This window comes from Procambarus clarkii, chromosome 58 (assembly GCF_040958095.1).
Source record: "Procambarus clarkii isolate CNS0578487 chromosome 58, FALCON_Pclarkii_2.0, whole genome shotgun sequence".
Taxonomy (NCBI): Eukaryota; Metazoa; Arthropoda; class Malacostraca; order Decapoda; family Cambaridae; genus Procambarus; species Procambarus clarkii.
Genome location: NC_091207.1, coordinates 18,945,636 through 18,957,464, shown reverse-complemented (window position 1 = coordinate 18,957,464; position 11,829 = coordinate 18,945,636). Strand labels below are relative to the sequence as shown.

General features: G+C 42.5%; 1 protein-coding gene across 3 annotated transcripts in view; it reads right to left on the bottom strand.

Moving 5' to 3' along the window:
* The window catches only part of LOC123767938 (calpain-5), a 94,681-nt gene that overhangs the window by 4,158 nt on the left and 78,694 nt on the right, over nucleotides 1–11,829 (bottom strand). For all 3 annotated transcript variants that reach the window (XM_045758121.2, XM_045758120.2, XM_045758123.2), the window contains 6 exons: nucleotides 11,414–11,491; nucleotides 9,745–9,948; nucleotides 8,954–9,068; nucleotides 8,620–8,816; nucleotides 7,961–8,079; nucleotides 5,586–5,725 (listed from right to left, as the gene is read on the bottom strand). In XM_045758121.2, the coding sequence (XP_045614077.1) occupies nucleotides 5,586–5,725; nucleotides 7,961–8,079; nucleotides 8,620–8,816; nucleotides 8,954–9,068; nucleotides 9,745–9,948; nucleotides 11,414–11,491 (853 nt within the window). The remainder of the gene's footprint in view (nucleotides 1–5,585; nucleotides 5,726–7,960; nucleotides 8,080–8,619; nucleotides 8,817–8,953; nucleotides 9,069–9,744; nucleotides 9,949–11,413; nucleotides 11,492–11,829) is intronic.

Here is an 11,829-nt window from a genome sequence, read left to right as displayed (position 1 = left end):
CTAAGGCTTATTGACCCCCACATTCCCAGGTCAACCAATTAACTAATCCAAATATACAACCCAAAACAATTGTGCAAGTCTTGGGTATTTATTTACTGCTTGATAGACAGAGGCATTAGGTAAAATGAAGCATGCCCAATCATTTCTCTTTCACCAAGAATGAAAGCCACTGTACTACTAAACAAAAAATAAACAGTAGCATAAATTAAACTAAATATATTTCAAATGCAACAGGGAAATCAATGGAGGTTTCACTTTTATCATTCTATAGTATCAGATACACAACCAAATAAACTAATCCTAATCCTTCTATAGCACAATTGCTATTATATGACTGATGATAAAATAATAATTTCCCATAAAAAAGTTTCTTTGGGGAGTCCCTCGTGGCTCCCTCAAGCTACTAGCCCTGAAACATGCCATACTAGTAGGTTCCATCAGTAGTGACATTCTATTGGCCTACTGGGGACCACAGGCCAGAATCTGGACCCCTCACAGAGATGCAGGGAGCAGTGGTACTTATGATAACAGTTTTATTAATTTATTCATGTCTACCATCATCGAGGAAAGCACCCAGAAAATCAGCAAAACAAAACAAACAACTGCTGGCTTCAAATGAGACCACAGCCTTGAGAACCCCCGAAAGAACTTCCCCATCAATGTAAACAAACGATCGAAATTTCACAAAATTAAAGGGAGCTTGTTCGCCTCACCTCCCCTTCCCCCTCGTTTGGTGGGGAAGGATGGAGGCAGCCCAGGGTAAGCCTGCTCAACTCTCAGTTCTATTATGATGCGCCGTCTGACAGCTGAGTAGACAGCTCTTCGGATTCATAGACCTGAGGTTCCGGGTTCGATCCTTGGTGGAGGCGGAGACAAATGGGCAAAATGTTTCTTTCACCCTGATGCCCCTATTACCTAGCAGTAAATAGGTACTTGGGAGTTAGACAGCTGCTACGGACTGCTTCCTGGGGGGTGTAACAAAAAGGAGGCCTGGTCGAGGACCGAGCCGCGGGGACGCTAAGCCTCAAAATCATCTCAAGATAACCAAGATGATAGTATGTGTCAAGGTATTCTCTCTGTTACTCTGGCTCCAGTGTGCTATCAGCTAAGTGGTGGTTTTGCTTATGTGGCTGTTCCTGTATGCTTTGGTATGGTGTTAAGAATGCTTGGATCTGCATGTGCTCACTGTTATCTTCCCTGTGCCCTCCTTAATACTGCCCTTGCACTGCCATGATTATTGTCCCTGGTGTATTTGGGGATCACTCCCTCAGAGAATCAATATCCCTTAGCACATGCAGCGCCAAGCAATCTTAACTTTTAGCTCGCACTATACCATAGCATTCAGGAACAGCCACATAGGCAAAATCACCACCTAGCTGAAAGTACACAGGAGCCAGAGTGAGAGAGGAGACCTTGACATATGCTACCATAAGAATAGAACTAAGGGTTGAGCAGCTGGCTTACCCTGGGCTGCCTTCACCCCTCATTTCCAAATAAGTGGGAGGTGGGTTGAACGAGCTCACATTAGTTTCGTGAACTTTCGATCATTCGTTTACATTGTTTAGGGAGAGGGGGGCCCTGTTGGCAGTTCACGAAGCTGTGGTCTCATTTGAAGCCAGCAGTGGTTTGGTTTGTTTTGTTTTGCTGACTTTCTGGTTGCCTTCCTCAGTGGTGGCAGATATGAATAAATTAATAAAAACCATTATCATAAGTGCCACGACCCCCTGCATCTCTGTGAGGACCAGGCTTTGGCTCAAGGTTCCCAGTAGGCCAACAGAACTCTGGGACTGATAGGACCTAGTAGTATAGTGGCCTATCAGAGATAGTAGCTTTAGAGAGCCACTGGGGCTTACCCAGAAACTAGCATTTCATTACACTCAACACTGAGTGTTTTTTTTCCAGGTCTCTACAGAATGTTGAAACTTTTTTTCTGGGGGGAGCCCCGTCGGCTCCCCAGAGCTTTACCAGGCTGATATGCTAATGTCAGACTTTGGCATCAGTCATGTGTATGGAGTTCTAGGGCCTACCGGGGACCACGGCCAGAACCTGGCCCCCTTAGAGAGGCAAGGGGAGCAATGGCCTATAGAAACCCCCCGTGTGGTTGGAAGCATTCTATGTCTGCCATTGACCGGGTCAAGCATCCAGAAAGGTAAGCATTCCAAAACAAACCCCTATTCTGGTTAAAATTGCTACCTAAAGCTGAACTAGTGGATAGAACTCCAACAGAAAACAAGCAAACTAGTATGATGTCACACGTCACCGCGCCACTGTCTGCACAGCTCCCCTCTCCCCGGGAGGGGGAAGGGGGAGCCCCAGACCTCCCACGCCAGCTATCCACCCATCAGTTCTTCAGCTGATGCTATAGGCACCGGTTATGTGCTCCGGCTCCAGTAGTTGTTTCAGCACTGTACCTAGAGTGTGGTGTCTGTCTTCTAGGTGGTGCGTGAGCCGGGAGTGTGTCTCCAGTACTCGGGCTGCATGCGCCTAGGGTTCCCTTCCCTAGGTGGCCTGTAAGTACTGCCCTTGGGGCTTGGGGCCACCTTCTACAAGTTCCTTGGGTCCTGCCCCTGCTAGGCCGTTTACTGCTTGGTTTTCGGCTGCTCTTTGTGTGCTCGGGTGTTCTCTCTCCCTTGTTCGCCTTTGGGTAAGGGGCAATTTTGCACTGGTGGGGCGCAGGGTACTGTGCAGCTTGTCTTTACCAATCATGGCGGCCGGCTCTGTTCCGCCTGGGTACACTGCCCTCTTGCGGGGTCTTCTTTTTCTTTTTGTTATCTACCTGGTGGGGGGTCTGCCTTCGTTCTTGCCCCTTGTGTTCCTTGTGTTGTGAGTATTTTCTGGTGGTACCCCCTGCTAGGTCCCCGGGGATTCAGCTCTTAGAAAGTTGTTTGGTAGCTTTGGGCGCCGGTTAGCAGTACCCTGCCTGGGATAACCTGAGCGCGAGTCCTCTTATAGTAAACGCTCGGGACCCTGGGAAACCCCTGGGGGCGCGTGGGTCCGATGGATGTGACCCCAGAGTCCCCCCTTGCTTCCAGCAAATTTGAGGGCTGCTCTCGCCCTTTGTCTCTGGGTGACTCTCTGTTTTGCCTCCGTCTGCTGCCTGTGGGATCGGTAACACCTTCGACCCAAGTCCTGCGAGTTTTGTTGCTCGTTGTGGCTCAGTTACCCAGTTGTGCTGACTAAGCGGGTGCGGGCAGCAGGGGCGTTGCACTTTGAGAGTTGGTGGTGGCAACGCTCTCGTGGTTTACTCCCCGGGAGCCCCGGGGCTGCCCTGTTTTGGTTCGTGTTGGGACTTGGGGGTGATGGTTGCTTCGGTTCCTTCCATGCCCCTTGTCATTTCCCTGGATCCCCCTTCCTGCCTGTATCCAGTTCCTTACCATCTGTAGGATCGAGGCGGGTTTGATGGTGTTGAGACTCGGGCAGTCTCGGGGAATTCCCCTTCCGGGATAGTGACGGGGGCATTGAGCCTGTTCCTCTAGCCGTGTTGTAAGAGTCTGCCAGTGGGCTCCCTTCCTTACTGTTTTCGCTGCTGCCCTGGTTTTCTGGTATGGCCGGGGCTTTGAGGGGACGGCTTGGCCCAGGGGCTTGTCGTGTCGGTTCCCGGGGCTGGGGAGGGGCTGACGACTTGGGGGGCCCTTGGCCCCGTAGGACCCCTTGGCCCCGTAGGACCCCTTGGGTTTTTTTCTCCCCCTCTAGGCGGGGCTTGTGGTTATCTGGAGTGGGGTCTTTCCTCCCCACTGCCATACGTGCTGTTGGGCGTCGGCCCCTTCCCGGGCTCGGTTCCTTGGCGTTTGAGTCGGTTGGTTCTGTCCTGTGGGTGGATGCTTCCCCACCCCCCCATTTTGGGACGGTGTCTTCGTCATGTTTCCCCGTTCTTGGGGTTCTATGTGACTTCTGGTCTCGGGTGCGCTTGCGCCTTTGTGTGCCTTCGGGACTAGTGTTGGCTTCTGTGTTCTTGAGGGTTCGGGAAGCATTATTGGAACGTCTGTCAGCTCCTCGTCCGGGTCGCCGTTTTGGGCTACTTGTGGCCCTATTGGGCTACTTGTGGCCCTATTGGGCTACTTGTGAGCCGGATGGGCTACTTGTAGCAATGTTGGGCTACTTGTGGCCCGGTTGGGTACCTTTTTGGGCTCTGTCTTCGCTTCGTTGGCCGGTTTTGTTGTTCCTGCTTCCTCTTTTGGCTCCTTTTCTAGTGCGGTAGTCCTGGTTGGCGCCTTCCCGCAGAGCAAACGGAGGCAAAACAGAGAGTCACCCAGAGACAAAGGGTGAGAGCAACCCTCAAACTCGCTGGAAGCGAGGGGGGGGACGGGTCACATCCATCAGACCCACGCACCCCCAGGGGTTTCCCAGGGTCCCGAGCGTTTACTATAAGAGGACTCGCGCTCAGGTAATCCCAGGCAGGGTTCTGCTAACCAGCACCCAAAGCTACCAAACAACTTTCTAAGAGCTGAACCCCCGGGACGTGTACACTCACGGGGACCTAGCAGGGGGTACCACCAGAAAATACTCAGAACACAAGGGACACAAGGGGCAAGAACGAAGGCAGACCCCCCCACCAGGTAGATAAACAAAAAGAAAAAAGAAAACCCTGCAAGAGGACAGCGTACCAAAGCAGGAACAGAGCTGGCCGCCATGATTGGTAAAGACAAGCTGCACAGTACCCTGTGCCCCACCAGAGCAAAACTGCCCCTTACTCTAAGGCGAACAAGAGAGACAGAACACCCAAGCACACAAAGAGCAGCTGAAAACCAAGCAGTAAACGACCTAGCAGGGGCAGCCCCCAAGGAACTTGTGGAAGGTGGCCCCAAGGGCAGTACTTACAGGGCACCTAGGGAAGAGAACCCTAGGCACATGCAGCCCGAGTACTGGAGAATCACTCCCGGCTCACGCACCACCTAGAAAACAGACACCACACTCTAGGTACAGTGCTCTAACAACCACTGGAGCCGGAGCACATAACCGGTGCCTATAGCATCAGCCGAAGAACTGATGGGTGGCTAGCTGGCGTGGGAGGTCCTGGGGCTCCCCCTTCCCCCTCCCGGGGAGAGGGGAGCTGCGCAGACAGCGGCGCAGTGACGTGTGACGTCATACTAGTTTGCTTGTTTTCTGTTGAGGAGTTCTATCCACTAGTTCGGCTTTAGGTAGCAATTTTCACCAGAATAGGGGTTTGTTTTGGAATGCTTACCTTTCTGGATGCTGGACCCGGTCGATGGCAGACATAGAATGCTTCCAACCACACGGGGATTTCTATAGGCCATTGCTTCCCTTGCCTCTCTGAGGGGGCCAGGTTCTGGCCGTGGTCCCCAGTAGGCCCTAGAACTCCATACACATGACTGATGCCAAAGTCTGACATTAGCATATAAGCCTGGTAAAGCTCCGGGGAACTGACAGGGCTCCCCCACAGAAAAACTTATAAGGTAATGTAATTGAGGAAAAAGAGCAGGGTAAGATGGATGGAAGAAATGCTGCCCAACCCACTTGGACCATCAAAGACCAAAGGCCTGCCTTGAAGAAGCAAGGCCTCTGCTGTATAGTTGAGTCCAAGTGAAAGACATCAATTAATATTTGATACAGTATAATGTTTTTACCTCAATAACAACTGGTTCCTCTGGATTGGCACGGTAGAAGATTGCTGTTGCGTCCCAGGTAGGGTTTGTTGTGTTCTTGGCCACTGGTGTTCGAACAACCTCTCCTTCACACTTTAGAATACAGTATGCATCAGCTTCCCCTGGAAATATGCAAGTTGTGATCAAATCTGATCAGGAATGGTAAGATTATGTAAATATTTATACTATATGGGTAAGTTTTTCTTTCAGCCTGTTATTACCTACTTGTTCTCATAAATAAGACCTGATCAGTTGATACAGCATTAAAGGAGACAATAGGTTTTCAATATGGTTTCTAGTACATTTATTATTATATATACAGGTACAAGTTATGTATTTTATTCACTAAAACATACATAGATATTTTGAAACTTACTTACGTGGCCGAGTCCTTTTTCAAAATTTCCAGACGCATGAAAAAGTGCAAATACAGAATTGCAAAATTTATGACGTATCAAATGAATACCGGTATATATTATATATGTATATAAACTTTTTAATTGGGCCATCTATTATCCAAATATCCGAGTCAACCGATTTGCCTCAGGTGTGATTGGTTGTGGCAAGTTATCTAAGAGGAAGGAATGTTTGGGTTTATAATTCCCGTGCATGATTGGATCATGTCTTGAAATGCCTCCAGCATGGGGTGCCTATCCAGTAATTAGAGCATAATGATTTTAAGACACAAAAGTCATCCTAGATAGCTTTTAATAACACTAATATACATTTAGCAAGTGCTTTATGAAGCAGAACAGACAAGAGGAAGCATGTTGTGCTTAGTACTAGACAGAAAAGAAAGTGTAGCAGGCTGCATGATGCTTGATGTGTAGCTTTTATTTTCAATAGTATTAATCTTGGAATTAGAAATGCCAAGAGGTAATAGATTAGCATGGAAAGAAGTACAGTATTCTCCACATGGAACTATTCTTCTGATTATAATATACATTGAATCTATTCAGCTTCACGGCATGTAGCTGGCTTAGGAAGCCATGAGCAGGTCTCAGAAAAGGCTATCTTGAGGTTATCTTGAGATGATTTTGGGGCTTTTTAGTGTCCCCGCGGCCCAGTCCTCGACCAGGCCTCCACCCCCAGGAAGCAGCCGGTGACAGCTGACTAACACCCAGGTACCTATTTTACTGCTAGGTAACAGGGGCATAGGGTGAAAGAAACTCTGCCCAATGTTTCTCGCCGGCGCCTGGGATCGAACCCAGGACCACAGGATCACAAGTCCAGCGTGCTGTCCGCTCGACCGACCGGCTCCCTGAATGAATATACAGACAAATAGGCTTGTCTGAGCCATACTATACCAGGCAAATGAGGTAGGTGGTAGGACAAGGCCTTGGTTGACCTGTGTTGCCGTCTGGTGGCAGCCGGTCACATTAGATTTGTTGTTCACCCTCAAAAACTAGGCAAACTTTGCCTAGTTTTCCTCATTTTCATTACTGTACTTCCTTTTGTTTTCCTTTTCTCAAATAAATTTTAATTTCTTCCTTTCAAAGGATAATTTGTTTTGTTTTGCCTAACTTTTCTGGTTGGTTTCCCAAAGTCAACTCAAAGATTAGATAAGAGATTGTGGTCCTGATCCAGTAAATCAGTATGGGTCTCGGAGGCCTGACATGATCCTTAGGCTTAATGGTATTGCTGGTGAGTAGTTTCTGAGGAAGCTTTACCAGAAATTACATTTTTATTTATTTTATTTTTCACTTTTTTCTGAATTTTTAATTGAATGCTGTAAATGGAAAGAGCAAGTTTACTTTTACTAGAAATTTAAAAATAATTCTGAAACAAAAATATGTTTTACCTGTTTTCCTTCCCTTAGTGAGAATAAAATGTTTCAGTGGGCACTTCAGTAAAAGAATTAAGAGTGTAGTATATTGTCTAATGAAGTATAAGTGTGATCTGCACAGAAACTCAGTTCATGTCCTACTCAGTCTTAGTTTTGTACATCAGGGCTGATTATGTTGGTCAAAGCATGTATTAAAAGTACAGAAAAGAATAGGTTCATTTAAAATTAAGACTTAAAATGTTTTTAAACTTGGTTTTAAGGGATCAGAAATTATACTCACTCTTTCCTTTCACAACTGTTGGATTAAAGAGAAAGTTCAAATGATAATGTTCTATATACAGCAAAGTCATATATTCTAATTTAAGTGGATTTTTTATTCCCTATTACTAATTAAAAAAATAAATACTCAACCATGATATATATCTTACATACAGTAAATACTATATTTCAGTCACTACAAATGAATTATTACACAAGATATCATGATGTATGTAGCTCAGCATGACAAAATTTATAAAATTTATAATAACACTAGCATCACAGTCTTTAAATTGCGGTGGAAATGCCTTACCTCCAAATGAAGACTGCTTCTCCAGGTCAGTGGCACACTTCACAGTGACTGTGGTAACAATACTGGGTTTCTTGACGCACGAGTACCATGGTATCTTTGGTTCATCCTTTGTCAGCTCTCTATGGGAATAAATATATTATATATATATATATATATATATATATATATATATATATATATATATATATATATATATATATATATATATATATATATATATATATATATATATATTTATATATATATAACACACACACACACACACACACACACACACACACACACACACACACACACACACACACACACACACATACATATTGGTGTATACTGGCAGCAGGTTTTCTTTTAAACATGTCTCATTGAATATGACAGCATATTCTGTATTTACTATCTTCTGGTTTAGGGCTTCTATCCCTCTAACTATTATTCTTGCATCAGGATTTAGTTGAAATAGGAGTTCTCCAATAGTCATGTTCATTTTCCAAGGTGAAGAAAAAAGTGAATTACTATAGAATGTATTACACTTATTATACAATTGCACAACGTTTCGAACCTATATGGTTCATTCTCAAGTGATAAGAAATTACAGATCTCGTTAGATTTATACTAGTATCGGGTCAGGTGAAAAAACAAGTAGAATAAACTTGTGAACTTACTTTGCATCAGGATCTTTAGATGTGAACATTCTAAAAATATATTCTCCAGTTTCATCAGGTTTGAAAGTTGTAGGAATAACAACGTAACGCCCTTGCTTCAGCTGTTCTCGTAGAAAAATGGCTCTTGTGCGAATATAGTCTGATGTGGCTACACTTGCATGACTGCGATGTACACGATACCTACGGTTTTCTTCTACCTGCAATAGTGATAACATTTCAGTATAAAGAACTGTACAGTCTTTTAAATGCACAAAAACATTAACACGAGCAGTACATTCATTGTCCTTGAATAGAACTCTTTCCTAATGGCAAGAAATGTGAATAAATGACAAACCTTCATAACATGAAAGCCAATAACCAGATTTTGCATCCCTTCCTGTTTTCGATCCCGGGTATCTTTCTGCATCAAGTGGAATATGACATCATCAACCTCGTCCTTAATATCAAATCTGGAAGGTAAAAACACCTCTTATGTATGTTACTTGGAAGGCACAGTCAACTCTCGACTTAACACTGAGATCCATTACCTGACACCTATAATTTCACTGATCTGTATAGGACATTCGTTAAGGATCTTGCATAAAAATATGATGCATGCCAGACCAGGAATTGTATTACATAAAAACTTGGAGTTGATTTATAATGACATAAGCCTTTCTTTCTTTTCACAGCGTTTCTTGCCCGAAACGCTGTGTGTGTTAGTGGCTTTAGGCATAGTATGTACTAGCTCTATCTAGAAATGTAACTTTCTTTTTGTAACTCATTTTTAATGTATGGACTTTTACCTGAATAAGCATTATTATTATTATTATTATTATTATTTCTCAATATGTCCTTAAGATGCTCCTTAATTTTGTGCATCATTTCCATAAAATGTCAACATTGCTTTGTCATGTTATAGTGACTTAATGCGTGCCATCAGTAGCCGTTTTTAAATTTTTAGGTTAAAATTAAAAATGCAGTCACAACCGTAAGTACTTGAAAAAGCTTAAATACTGAAGAGTATACTATTTTATTATATATTTATATTTATATATAAATATATAATATATATATTTATATATATATATTATATATATATATATATATATAAATAGGTATACTGTATATTTTTATATTACTTACCTATATTGTGGATTACGTAAAAATGTATCCTTGTTGTTCGGACATCCACCTGCTCTGTCTGTATTGTGGCCACGGACACCAATTGTCCAAGCATCATAAAACACAGATTCATGCCAAGTCTTACTGAAGCTCAAGAGCTTTGTGTTGATGAGGAAACATATGGAGAGGTCTGTGAAGTGTTCTACAAAATCTTCAAATGTCATCCTGTAACATTAAAAGAATAGATACCTTAGCATCCACTTCAGTTTTGTTTTTAATTTCTGAGTTTCTAATGAAATATAACTAGTAAATATGAGCTTAGCCTGATTTAAATCTTATTTACTGTACTTAAAAATTGGTATACTGTACTGTATTTTGTGGTATGGCTTCCACACAGGGATAAAGTTGCTATGTGATTTGTCAGAATGACACCCCTGCCTATAGAGGAAGTCATAGACTTTCATCAAGCAGGAAAGGGAAAGTGTGTAAATCTCAAGGTGATTTACTCTCTGAGGGTGCAGACCTAGCACCATCATTCAACTCTAAATCCATCTGCATGGCTAGATGCTGAAGGCATTCAGGATTACCAGCCAGTGGAAAATGATGGGAAGATGGCCAAAGAAAAAAAAAAGATCCCACAAGAGAAAGTTTAAGCAATAACATAGTGAGGTGTGCAATAGCTTGTATTAGGACTTGGCAGAATCCCTAGAAGTTATAGTGAGATTGTGTGTGTATGAGAATTGGGTATGTTTTAAAGTGTTTGCATAACTCAAGCTCCACATCAGGGGTTGAGGAGTTCACAGAAAATCTATAAAAGCCTGTGCCAGAGGCAGCTGGAGTGGGGTCAAAGAACTCGGCAAGGTAACCTACAAAACTAAAGACGGTAAGCAGGAGCTGACAGCTCTCTCAACCCCAATAACATGTACTGTAGCTTGAGTAGCAACCAAGTGGGTTAGTTCAAAAAAAGGCCTAAAATAAAGAACAGCCACCTAATTGCAATCTAATTCTGTACTAACTTCAACCAAGTTGAAAGAAAAATGAAGAATTGCCTTCTGTAATTTATATTATGAAGTCAGTCTTAATGATGTGCCTACCACTTCACATAATTTATTTATCTGTTGAACTTTCATTGAAAATATTTAAGTCACATTCTTATTACTTTTTTCAATCTCTTATAATGAAACTTTAAATGCTGCATGTATAATAATAATTATTAAAACCAATGATTATTAAATTAAACCAATGCTCACCACCAAAATTAAAATTGTAAGTAATGTATGTACCGTAGTGATCACCTCACCTCTTTTTGCCATTTATCTTCAAGCTCTCCATGCAATGTTTGAATTTTAGGTCCAGAAAACATTTATTTGCATGTCCTTGTCCCCTTTTATATTTTATATTTTCTTTAGGTAACAAAATTTAGGTTTCATGTGTATATTATGAATTTTGTTTAAGCGATTCTCCGATCCGTGTATTTTAAGGCAATTCTGAAAAGACCCCCTTGATATGGTGCAATGATGACAGTTTACTTTACCATCCATACTCACCCCTAAATTTTTTTCCCTGCCAGAGTTCTTCCCAGTCTTCTCACAGAATGTATACATGTGTGTTCAAAGAATGTAAGTACAGTACTGTAGGTGCATATACACATATTTCAAAACTCAATTATTTACTGTATATAAAAACTTACCAAAATTCACCATCATCTTCAAAAGTTAGCCCAAGTTTTTCTCGTTCAGATGCAGAAACTTTTGACCATTCTGGTGATCTGTATAATACAATTAAGTTTATAATCAACATACAACAATGTAAATAAAAATGAAATGATTCTGAAAATTTATATTTTTCAATATTTTACTGATTTACAATAACTTATTATGAGCTATCCTATACTGTATGAATACATAATGATTAAAATGCCTTAATATTTGAAGTGTTTACCCATAGAAGACATACAGTACTATAAAACATTTTTGCATTGGCAAAAATTAAAGGAGCAAATAAATACAGTAAGGTAAATACAAAATAGAACTCAATAAATGTCTTGTACAAGACCCCACTACTAAGCAAATAAAGTACATTAGAATTAGAAATATCAAGTGTCTA